General features: G+C 51.4%; 1 protein-coding gene across 1 annotated transcript; it reads left to right on the top strand.

Moving 5' to 3' along the window:
• Window positions 1–6,755: 6,755 nt before the first annotated feature.
• Window positions 6,756–10,831, top strand: KLHL33 (kelch like family member 33; the record flags this gene model as incomplete). The annotated part of the gene is made up of 4 exons (XM_084240212.1): window positions 6,756–7,497; window positions 8,992–9,916; window positions 10,016–10,183; window positions 10,279–10,831. 4 exons carry the CDS (start codon window positions 6,756–6,758, stop codon window positions 10,829–10,831), a joined length of 2,388 nt encoding a protein of 795 aa, XP_084096338.1.
• Window positions 10,832–12,325: the final 1,494 nt, after the last annotated feature.

Here is a 12,325-nt window from a genome sequence, read left to right as displayed (position 1 = left end):
AGGATGAGAGAATTCACTAGAGCCAGAGCGGGGAGCAGAGCAGGCAGAAGGACCAAAGCACACTGTTGAGGGGAGCAGCGGGTGGCAGAAGCAGGAGAGGTCTGCGTGCCATGTGGGACCCTCCTCCGGTGGCCGGGGAGCAGCCGGGGAGCAGCCGGGGAGCAGCCGGGGAGCAGCTGGGGATTGAACCGGCGCTGCAGAGGCTGCGGGCAGCTTCACAACCCAGTGCTCAACCGCTGCGCCACCAGGGAGGCCCTTCGTGGATCTTTGTATCAGCACATAAATAGGAGCAGATTAAAAAGTTGGAGGAGATAGGGTAATGGTGTCCAGTTGAACTGGGGTCAGTCTTTAAATTGGGAGTCAGGAGATGCAGGTCTAGAGACTAAATAGCTTCAGCTTCTGGCTTCCCTTCCCCCACACTCCTACTCCTCAGTCCACCTTCCACACACAACAGCACAGCATGGTAGCAGATGATTTCATCCACTTTCAGAACTAGAGCACTAGAAAGAGGCTTTGGGTCAGACCCTAAAAACTGAAGGTAGAGAGAAGGGGGCATGTGGGGAAAGGTGAATAATGAGGCTGGTTTGGGGCATGGAGGAGGAGTACTTATTATGGATGAAAACTTCAGCATGGTTCTTGCAATAGTATTTTCCAAAAAAGCTAATGACTAGAGTTTATCCTGGCATGACCCATTTAAGAGGGCTGATCATCAGGGGAGGATCCTAGAAAGAGGGAAAATGATAGCCTCCTAATCCTCTAAAGAGGCAGGAGGAGTAGGCCTCCCTGGTGGCGCAGCGGTTGAGCGCTGGGTTGCAAAGCTGCCCGCAGCCTCTGCAGCACTGGTTCTATCCCCGGGTGCCGGGCGAGGGTCCCACATGGCACGCAGACCTCTCCTGCTGCCCGCTGCTCCCCTTAGCAGTGTACTTCATCAGTCTGCCTGTTCTGTTCTCTGCTCTGGCTCTGGTGAATTCTCTCACCCTCCTGCGCTTCTGACTGTACCCAGTGCTTGTACAAATAAATAAATAAATCTTTAAAAAAAAAAAAAAAAGAGGCAGTAGGAGTGGGAAGCATAGGGGAAAAATTGAGGGAATTTAGGATTTTGAGTAAAGGATAGAAGGAATGGAGTATGGTGAGCTCCCTGGGAATGTGGGATAGGAAAAACAGAGGGGACAGATGGAATAGCGACACCCTCCGTGATCTGCTTTGGCTCATGGACAGATTTTGTAAAGTGAGCTTAGGTCATCTCTTAAACACCAGCCATCCACAGTCATCTCCATCTCCCTGTCACCATCTAATGCCTCGCTGCCAAACAAAGTTCTTTTTGTTCCTTCTCTAAAAATTATACTCTCTGGATGGCCCTGTCTTATTTCACATTCCTTTCTCCCCCATGCCTCTAATCTGGAAGACTTGTGGGCTGAAACCAAGCAGAAAAGAGGAGAGGGCAGAGTGTCACTGAAGATTCCACCAAAATCAGGGGGTGCAGGCAGACATGCTCGTGGCTGGAGAAAGGTAGCCAGAGGCAGAAATAAATGTTTTCCTGAAGAATGCATTCAACCCATATTTTCACTTACTTGCCCAAAAGTTGCCAGACATAGAAATTTTAACCCATCCTGGAAGGTTTTATGCCACTCAACGTGAATCCACTTAAAATCATTTCTGTTTTGAGCCTCTATATACTGAACAGCAGACTGGGTCACATTTACCCCTAACCTGATCATGACTAGAGAGTCATAGAGGCAGGATCCTCTGGATTACCCCTGAAATTCCAGCCATTCTGCCACTCTGCCCCAGACAACCCCCCTCCCTTCCACACACCCATGTCAGTCTTATTTCCTAAAGCATCTCAAATCATACAGGAGCCAGTAAATGAGATTGAGGAGACACATGGGGAGAGAACTCTATTGCAAAGCAGTAGGAGTATCTAGGGCCATAGGGAGAGGGATAGAAATGTGTGTACATGGAGTGGGGAGACCAAATTTTACATCAAAGAACAATGTACAATTCATTAATGATGTGAGGGACGAGGGTAAATGGTGAAGGGAGGAAATTACCTGCATGTAAACTAATGTGATTGATGAACACCTCTTGCTCTACCCTTCAAATGTAGAAACTAGGTCTGGGTCATTCTGCATAGAAGGCAGGAGTGGAAGGCCTTACCAGTAGTGGCAGAAATGCCCCAGTAGGAAAGTTTGGTCTATATTATAACAAGGAGTGTTCCTTTGGGGATAGCTGTAGCAGGGTCCGAGGGCAAAGTTGGGTCATTGATAGAGAAGAGGGGAATCGAGTGTGCTCTGTGCCTGGATACCCTTCTGACCTTGAGGTTCCCAGAGATACTGGTCTAGGTGAATACTCCAGTGACTGATGAGAAGATAGAAAGTATACCAAAGAAGGGCCTCCCTGGTGGCCCAGGGCCTAAGGTCTCAGTGCTGTCAAGTTATCACCAGCCACTGCGGCAGGAGTTTGATCCCGGCCAGGGAGCAACCCACATGGTGCAGTAGACCTCTCCTGACTCGCCCGCTGCTCCCCTCAGCAGTGTATTTCAGTCAGTCTGCCTGTTCTGCTCCCTACACTGTCTCTGGTGAATCTTCTCATCCCTCCCTACCCCTAACCTTTGGCCTATACTCCAGTTTTTGTACGCATAAATAAATAAAAATAAATCTTTTTTAAAAAAGGAAAAGAAGGGCCTCCCCGGTGGCGCAGCGGTTGAGCGCTGGGTTGCAAAGCTGCCGGCGACCTCTGCGGCGCCGGTTCGATCCCCAGCTGCTCCCCGGCCACCGGAGGAGGGTCCCACATGGCGCGCAGACCTCTCCTGCCGCCCGCTGCTCCCCTCAGCAGTGTACTTCGGTCCTTCTGCCTGCTCTGCTCCCCGCTCTGGCTCTGGTGAATTCTCTCACCCTCCCGTGCTTCTGACTGTACCCAGTGCATGTATAAACAAAACGAATGAACAAATAAATAAATAAAAACATGCCTCTAAAAAAAAAAAAATAAAAAAATAAAAAAAAAATAAAAAAGGAAAAGAAAATATACCAAAGAAACTTCCCTTTGCACTGCATCATAATGGGGCAGTATTTTCCAAGAAAATGCTTCCTACATGAAAGAGAGAATGGATGGGGTTTTGAAAAGCACCTCCAGGGTTCCTTTCACTCAGCCAACACCATTACTTCTCTACTCAGTTTAGTGTCAGTAACTTAGGTTTGTCTGAATGAGGAATTCTGTAAACTAGCCAGGTCCAGGGATGTATAGGACCCTATAGGATACAGTGGTCAACTTGCAAATAACTTAGAGAATCAGAAGTCAAGGGATCTTTTCTGAGGAGATTTGGGTTAATATGGCTGCCTGCTCCAAGGGGAGGTGACCTTCTGAGGCACTCATTCCCTTTACGTCATTTCTCAGCCAGCTTTCCCCCGTCTCACATTGGTAGATGAGGTAGCATATCCCCAGCAGGTAATTGATAAAAGAGGAAGATCAGGAAGAGGACAGTACTTTGGGTAAAAAGCACAGCAAAAGACAGGAGAAATGAGAGTGGAGAAGAGGCAAACCTATTGTCTGACCTCCTCACTCTCTTTATCTCATCCTCATTCTCTCCAGCTCTCTAGTTCCCTCTTCTACCAGCCTCTTCTCATAAAAGAGATCTGGCCAAATGAGTGTCCTTTTCCCTCATATTGCAGTCTCTTCCTATGCCAGTGGGGTGAATCTCAAGATAGTAAATATCTGGGAGCAAGAAAAGGGGCATTTCTCTTCTAGTATCTTCCTCCATAGTTTTATCTACTGCTTATCTCAACAGATCCTCAGAATAAACCCTCCCTATTTCTCCTTAAAGCACTGATCTCCTTGAAGTGTGGAGTCTCTTCAATTTCATGCCTGGGCCTCTGGAAATCTGCTCTGACAGCTACACACACACACACACACACACACACACACTCCCCTACTTCACCATGTTTGGCCTCTCCCAGATCTGTCCAGTTCTCACAGCCATTCCCTCAGACTTCTCACCTCACTGCAATTCCCTTAATCTGCCTGCCTGAAACTTCCACTCCAGCCAGTCCACATCCAGAAGGACAGTCATGGTTATTGCATCCATTACCCACAGTTTATCTTTAAAGTCCATATTCAGTGACTTGTATCCCATGCTCCTTCCTATAAGGCCAGAACTCAGAAGTAGGGAGCCCTAGAGAACTTACTGGTTGATTTGATGTGGGGCTGGAGGCACAGAGAATGAAGGGTCTGGCTGGGAGTCAGCAGACTTGAAAAAAGGGCACATCAAGGGACAGGAGGGGCATTACCCTGAAAGCCCACTGTGTGTATAGCCATGGCTACTGCAAAGCAAAGACAACCATTCACCAAACTCTAGGCTGAGGCTGTTGATGGAGATGCCTGAGACAGACACTGAAGCTGAGAGCAGGATAAAGAGCTACGTGAGAACTGGAGTGGGAATGGGAGTGAGACTCCTTTAATTCATTCAGGCCAAGTTCCCTGCATCCATTCCTACTGCCCAGTAGGCCCTGCTAGCCTGAGCAGAGATCCAAGGTAGCAGCAGCAACAGGATAATGCCCCAGATGTTGAGCATGCAATGGATCTGGGGGAGCAGGGTTGCGAGGGAGGAAACTAAGGTCATTTTCCTCCTTCTGCTTCCCTCAGAGATACTACTGGAGAATTCCTTTGGAATGAAGTTCTCTCTTCCCTGCTTAGATCTCCAACCTTCAGGAATCTTGAACTCCAAAAAGTTACCACAACCAAAGTGCACCCCAGCCTGCTAGATCTGTTCTCTGAATTCTCCCAATCTTCTTGGGACCCCAGCTCCAGGCAAGGCTCCTCTACAGAGCGGAAGCAGCACTATCCCCTGGCTGAGTGAATGCCAACAGGCTAAAAGGCCAAGACCCCTCCGTAGCCAGCTCATTAGCAACCAGGAGGCTAATAGACCTGGGGGTGTTTTGAGAGGAGCTAGTCCTAGTACTCTAATGGTCGTTGGGTGATGGCCTAGAGCAGCAGGTTTTATTCTAACTTCAGGGTCACTGGGGCATGGGTCACACCTGCAGGAGCCAAACAGAGTCTCCAGAAAACAGTGGGTGCAGTGGGAGCCATTGCAGGGCCATGGAATTGGCATAGAATTCATAGTGGGGTCCATTGTTCTTGTGCTTGTTTGGCAGATGCTGACCCCCAGGTTTGTCTCCTCTAGATGGCAGTTCCTCCTCTTGGCAGTAGGGCCTTAAGGTACTGGATGAGTTGTCTCCCTGCAGGGAAGCCATGAGAGGAAACTGAAATGTTTGAACTGAGAGTGAGAGAGCAGAGGCTGGACACTATCACCTTTTTTGCTGGCCAGAACCTTAGGCTTCCTCTCTGCTTTCTACCTATTTGGGCTGTGTAGCTGTCCACTGGGCTCCTCCAAGGCAGCTCCCACAGCTGAATACTACCCAGGGGTTGGCAGGGATACCCAACTGATAGTGGAGAGCTGGGAACAGTCAAAAGTCAGAGGAGATGCTGTGTAGAGCAACACACACCCCCCCCCCAAAAAAAAAAGAGTTATTCCTATCATCAGAATGGGAACAGTCCTGTCATGTCCCGTCAACTTATTCATCCAGAACCAGCCTTTTTTGCAGACCTCCAGGGAATCCATCTTCAGCAGTCCTTGGCCTGCTCTTCCTACCCCCCTCCCTATAGGTATACATCGAATTGAAGCAAAAAGTGATCTCTTGGATTTACAGGGTTCCGGGATGATGAAAGGGCCATCCCTGCCTAGGTGAGAATGCTCGGGGCTGGCAGCCCACGGAGTCTGTAACTCCAATCTTGAAGCAGTGGAAATCAATCCCCTCGTTCCAACTGTCTGGTCTCCATCCCATCGACCTGGGTGAGGGTTAGCCTCCTCCATACTCCTCTGAAAATACAGGATTGGTTCCTGCAATTCCATCTCAGGGGCAGGGAGGAAACCCCGGTTGGAGATGGGTGACTAGGGACCCATGCCCTGCACCCCGCTTCTTACTCCCCTACCCATGGGTGGATCCAATCAGATAATCGCGTTTCATGTCCGTATTGTTCGCTCCAGGGTCTCAGCTTTCTACTGCACAGAAAAATCAACAAAGGCCCGGACTGACAATAAACAGCCCCTTCTCTCTTCTAGCACCACGTTCCTGGGGCCGCCGCAGCCCGCCCCCTCCTGTCGGGTCTGGTGAACTCTCCCTTCCCACCTGGCTCTCTCCACTGGCTCCCGGTATTCTCCTGGGCTTCCTAATTTGTCTCGCTCGGCAACCGGGCATGACCTACAGGTGGAGGGCGGGGGGCAGGGGGAGGTCATCCGGGGACTGGGCCTAGGGGATTGGGTGTCGGAGTCAGGGCACCCGAAGCCCAGCCCCTAGTCCACGAGGGTCTGCTATAATTAGCCGGGTGTTGCCACTGGCTGGGATGCGGGGCCGAGTGCCCTCTGCCACCCGATCAGAGGTAAAGCAGGCACAAGTGAGAAGGCAAGAGGAACGCTGGTGTCTCAGGAGGGTGATTACCCGAATGGGGACAAGGTGGACTGGACGGGAGGGACCGTCCTGGGTACCGGATCTTGCATATGCTTTGCTACACCTGGTGACCCCAGGTTTATCTAGAGCCCTGGGACGTGGTGGGGCTTGGTTGGGGAGCGGGGGCATTGAAGTAGGGAGGAGACCTGACATTTTACTGGGCTGGAGGCAGGGGTTCTTTCGGCCATTCCAGGTCCAACTCTGACTGTCTTCTCTTTCCTCTGCGCATCTCCAACAATCCAGCGAACCTGGGCCATGAGTGTCTCCGACTCCTTACCTTCTCTGTCGGACTCCGGGCGCGTGTCCCTTCCAGTCCAGAAGGACGGCCTTGGCCTCCCTTTATCAGTCCGGAGAACCCCCCTCTGGCCTCCATCCCCGGAGGAGGATCCGGGTTTGCCCCCGTTTCCCCTGGCAGAGCGTGGTCTCAGGCCCATGGCCCCAGGGAAACTTTCCCCTCCAACCCTGTCCCTGGAGGATGAAGAGGAGGACAGTGACCAGGCCGCGGAGCCCGAGGGGTTGTGCAGCGAGGAGCACCCTATCCAATTTTTCGCCGAGGCACAGAGGCTGCGGGAGCAAAAGTTGTTGCTGGATGAAGAGGTGTCAGTCGGCGGCCGAGTGTACGGTGTGCATCGGGTAATCTTGGCCGCAGTTAGCAGCGTCTTCAGAGCCAGGCTGCAGAGCGGTGGAGCGTCTCCAACCCCGTTCAAACTAGACGTGGCCCCCGGGGGCTGGGAGGCCGTGCTAACCTTTGCTTATGAGGGGGTGCTGGGCCGCGTGCCTAGGGCGGATGTGCTGGTTGCTGCCGAGACTCTGGGAGCTCCGCGAGTGAAGGTCGCAGCCCAGCGGAGCCACGGTGGGTTTGGAAGAGCCGGGGAAGATGAAATGCAATCCAGCCAGGCGGAGGAGCTGAAGAAGAATCTGCACAGCATCGAGCTTCTATACCAAGAGGGCGTTGGGTGTGACCTGGACCTGGAAGCAGAGGGCTGTCGGCTGCAGGGTGAGGGTCTATGGGGCATTACATTACTGCAGGTGCATGAGCCCCAGAATGTGTGTGCAAGCAGAAGTTAGTTTACTCTCTACCATAGTGGTTTTGATCCCTGCTGCAGTCAGAATCTCCCTGGGGTGGACTTTGGTGACTCTCCTGGCCCAGAGAGCAGGACATGCGCAGCAGTGTTGTTTTCAATCTCCTAGGCATACTGACAAATTCATAAATTGACCCTCAGCGCTCTAGCTTTTCCTTGCCCAGTTACAAGGAATTTCTAGCCAGCTGGCTGGAGCTCAGCACACAGTCCGTGCCAGCAGCACAAGTGATTGACTTAAACAGGGATTAACTAAAAGTCCTTGGCATCTTCCCTTTGGACAGAGGATCTAGGCTGAAAAGCCCCGTGTGTCCTTTCCCCTAAGTATGTGGCACTGCAGGCGTGAGTCCTACAGCCAATGAGAAAACTCCAGTATTGTTTTGCCAGAATCTTAAGGTTACCAGGTCATGGCATTTTGAAGTTCATTCTACTCATCACTAGGAAAGCTAAAGAGGGTTAAATCCATTGAGTATTATTCAGATTCGATTAACATTTAGGTACCAGGAATTTTGTACACATACTTTTTTTTTTTTCAATTCCCACTGAGAACTAGCGAGGTGCATGCAGATAAAGAACATTAAACTCAGAGATGTTAACTGATGAGAACCAGAATACAAGCCCATGTCTCTAGTCAAGTCTGCTGTCAGTGGGCTGTGCACTGATTGCCTCTTCTGCAGCCATACCAAAGACACATAGGACCTGGAAAATGGACTCAGAGTGTAGACACATACAAGTTTAAAATTAAAAAAGGATTAGTTTAGAGATTTTCCAGTTCAGCTCTTATACATTTTAAAAAAAACATTTATTTTTATTTATTTATGCATACAAGAACCAGGGTGTAAGCCAGAGATGAGGGCCATGAGAGGACTCACCAGAGACAGAGTTGGGAGCGGAACAGGAGGATCCACTGAGATACACTGCTGAGGGGAGTAGAGGGTGGAGGGGGTGAGACAGGGGAGGTCTGCTGTGCCATGTGGGTTAGTGCCCTGGCTGGGGATTGAACTCAGGCCATAGTGGTGATAGTATGATAGCTCTGAGACTTAACTTCTATGCTGCCAGGGAGGCCCCCCCTCTAATACTTTTTTTTTAAGGATTTATTTTATTTATGCATACAAGAGCTGGGGTACAGGCCAGAGGGGTGTGGGGGGAGAGGATTCACCAGAGACAGAGTGAGGAACAGAACAGGCAGATTGACTGAAGTACACTGCTGAGGGGAGTAGCAGGCGAGTCAGGAGAGGTCTGCTGCACCATGTGGGTAGCTCCCTAGCCGGCTGGGGATTGAACTTATGATGCAGAGGGGAGAAAGGGAAGGCTTTATTCATGTAGTGTTTGATATTCACACAGAAGCTTTACAGCTTCTGAACTGATTTTGTATCTGTAACACTCTGAGTCCCCCTCTACTTCTCTTGTAGTGCACCGAGCAGCCCTGGCCTGTGGCAGCGAGTTCTTTGGCGCCATGCTCCTGAGTGGGATGAGAGAATCCCAGGGCACCAAGGTGTCCCTGCACACCATCTCTGCCCCAGACCTGCAACTCCTCGTCTCTTTTGCCTACTCCGGGGTTGTGCGGGCAAGATGGTCAGGACTGCTCAGAGCTGCCCAGGCTGCTCTGCAGTACCAGAGCTCTTCCTGCCTGGCCCTGTGCCAGAGAGCCTTGGCACGGAGCCTCAGCCCTTCCCGTTGCCTCGCCCTGTTCCCCATGGCTGAAGCCCCTGGGTTGGAGAGGCTCTGGAGCAAAGCCCGTCATTACCTCCTCACCCATCTGCCTGCTGTGGCTTTGTGCCCCACTTTCCCTTCTTTACCTGCTGCCTGCCTGGCTGATCTGCTGGATAGCGATGAGCTACATGTGCAGGAAGAGTTTGAAGCCTTTGCCGCTGCCCGGTGTTGGCTAGCCGCTAACCCCGAGACCCAGGAGTCAGAGGCCAAGGCTCTGCTTCAATGTGTCCGCTTTGGCCGTATGTCCACCAAGGAGCTGCGGAGGGTGCAGGCAGCCGGTTTGCCTCCACCCCTGCCCTCAGACTTGCTCCGTCAGCTGATAGTGGAGTCTGAGATTCCAGGTCAAGAGAGGCGGAGGGAGCCAGACCAGGCTCTGGTAGTGATTGGCGGGGATGGGCTCAGATCAGACATGGCTGTAAGAGAGCCATCCCCAAAAGTGTGGTGGGCCCGGGCCTTCTGCTGTGGCACAGGACTGGTTCGAACTGTGGAGTGGGGGAGGCTGCCCACCCTGCCTGCCCCCGGACGCTTTCGGCACGGGGCTGCCAGCCTAACAGGAAATGAACTGTATGTTTGTGGGGGACAAGATTTCTATAGCAACTCCAGCACCCTGGCTTCAACTCTCAGGTATGAGCCCCAAAGAGTGGGCAGCTGAGGGAAATTGCTGACCTAGCCAACTGCAGACTGCCAGGTCACTCTTCCTGTCTTTTTTTCCACTGTGTCCAGGTGGGACCCCAGTCAAGAGGACTGGGAGGAGGTGGCCCCTTTGTGCCAGGCTCGATGCTTTTCCCCCCTGGTGGCACTGGATGGTCTACTTTATGCCCTTGGTGGACGACACAATGGCATTGCCCTCAACACTGTGGAGGTCTATGACCCTGAACTCAATGTCTGGAGGTGAGCAAGGGAGGGAGCATCAGGGAGCCACTAGGGGACCTGGAAGAGGAGAGGTGAAGATGACTGTTACCTGATCATGTGTCTGTTCTCCCTAGGCCAGCACCTGCACTCCCAGTAGCATGCTTTGCTCATGCAGCTGCTGTTTTGGAGGGTCGATTATATGTGAGCGGTGGCTGCGATGGGACTGACCAGTTCCTGGCCTCATTACTGCACTATGACCCCAAACTTGAGAAACCTGGGACATTTCTGAACCCTATGGGGGTACCTAGGGCTGGTCATGTTATGGCTGCACTGGGTGGTCGCTTGTATGTAGCAGGTGGGATAGGTGTGACTGGGGATCTGCTAAGCTTTGAGGTCTATGAACCAAAGACTGGTAGATGGACTCGTCTGGCACCCCTGCCCTCTCCCCATGTGGGAGCTGCAATCGCCGTGCTGGAAGGGGAGCTGCTGGTGCTGGGGGGCTACAGCCAGCGCACTTATGCCATCTCCCACCTTATCCACGCTTACTCTCCTGGCCTGGCCCGGTGGCTCTGCCTGGGGGCTCTGCCACGGCCTCGGGCGGAGATGCCCGCCTGCATCCTGACACGGCCCCCTGTGCAGCACACAGCTGTGGTTCCCACCCGGCATCAAACCAAACCTGCTGGGTGAAGGGGAACCTGGACTGGGGACAGGAAGGGATAAGAAACATCACGAGTGAAAGATGGAGAGTATGGGGGAGAGAGAGAGAAGGCTTTATTCATGTAGTATGATTTTTCACACAGTGCCTTACAACTCCTGAACTGTTTTTGTATATAGCGTCTTTGTGGAGAAAAAGGAGTTGCAGTGCTCCTGGGAAAGGGGGTGGCATGTAAAATCCTAGGTGCAGAGACACTCATGAGTGGCTCGGCAAGGTTGAGGAACCCCTGACATGATTCTTTGATTCTTTGTGGGGAAAGTGCATCTGTCTGGTAGGATGGTCAAGAAGCTCCAGTAGTTAAGGGGGACTGTCCGTGAGAAAACAGCTGCAAAGTGATGATTCCTACTCAGGGATCAAGGAGAAAAATGTGAAAAGGCCATCCATGAAAGAGTCTGAGGAGTGTGGTGTGAAGAAGTCCCTTCCTTCTCCAGGACTTCTTCCCACTCTCCAATGGCTGACGCAACTTAAGCCCCTTGGCAGTATTCTTTCCCAGGTAACTTGTAGGCCCAGCCTAGCGTCAACCTGGCCCAGACACCACAGGCTGCCCCTCAGGGCTTCTGGGCTCTCACTTGAGGGTAGAAGACCAGGGGCTGAGATGCAGGTGACGCGGTGGGAGTGCTGGATGTGGGGAAGAGGGAGGGGACAGGGTGGAATGAGTCGGAGCCTGACTGGCTCCTTCCCTTCCCTTTGGGGTGAATTGAGGAATCAGGAGTGAAAACAGGGCAGTTGAGCTGTGAGGTCCAAAGTTGTGAGAGAAAGTGGCAGAAAGATGAGTGAGAGTCAGAAAAGTGGTGTTTCCCCTTTCCTCCAAAGTTTCAAAATTCATTTAGCTTTTTCTTGGCCAGAGAAGTTTGAGTCAGATGCTTCCTGTTACGTTCCTCCATCCTATTCTTCCCTTTTTCCCTTCTTTTTTCCCTTGTCCCTTGTCTCCTTTCTCCTGCAGTTATTAATTTCCTACTATGTGCCAGGCACTGTGTGAGGCACTAAAGACGCAAAGGCAGAGAGTTCCTGACCAGCAGATAGACATGTAAACAAATATGAATCTTGCAGTGGACATAGAGGTATGGACAAAGTGCTATGTTAGCCTGGAGGATGGAGGAGTGACCTCTGCCTGGAATGGCTTTTGACAAGGAAAGCCTCATCAAATGGCTGTATAGGGGCCCCTCAGAGATATTGTGCAATAAAATGAATATCGAGTTGAGTCACACGAACTTTTTGGTTTCCCAGCACATATGGAAGTTATACTTACACTATTTTGTAGTCTATTAAGCATGCAATAGTATTACATATTAAAAAAAAATCTTTATTGAATGTGACACAGAGACATGAAGTCAGCACTTGCTGCTGGAAAAACAACACTGATGCAGATGCCACAAACGTTCCATTTGTGAAAAACGCAGTATCTGCCAAGGGCAATGAACTGAGGTATGCCCATATGAACTGGATCTTGAAGGCTACCTAGAAAC

Source organism: Talpa europaea (genome assembly GCF_964194135.1).
Source record: "Talpa europaea genome assembly, chromosome: 8".
Lineage (NCBI taxonomy): Eukaryota > Metazoa > Chordata > Mammalia > Eulipotyphla > Talpidae > Talpa > Talpa europaea.
The sequence above is the reverse complement of the archived record's forward strand: the minus strand, read 5'-3'. Positions and strand labels throughout refer to the sequence as shown.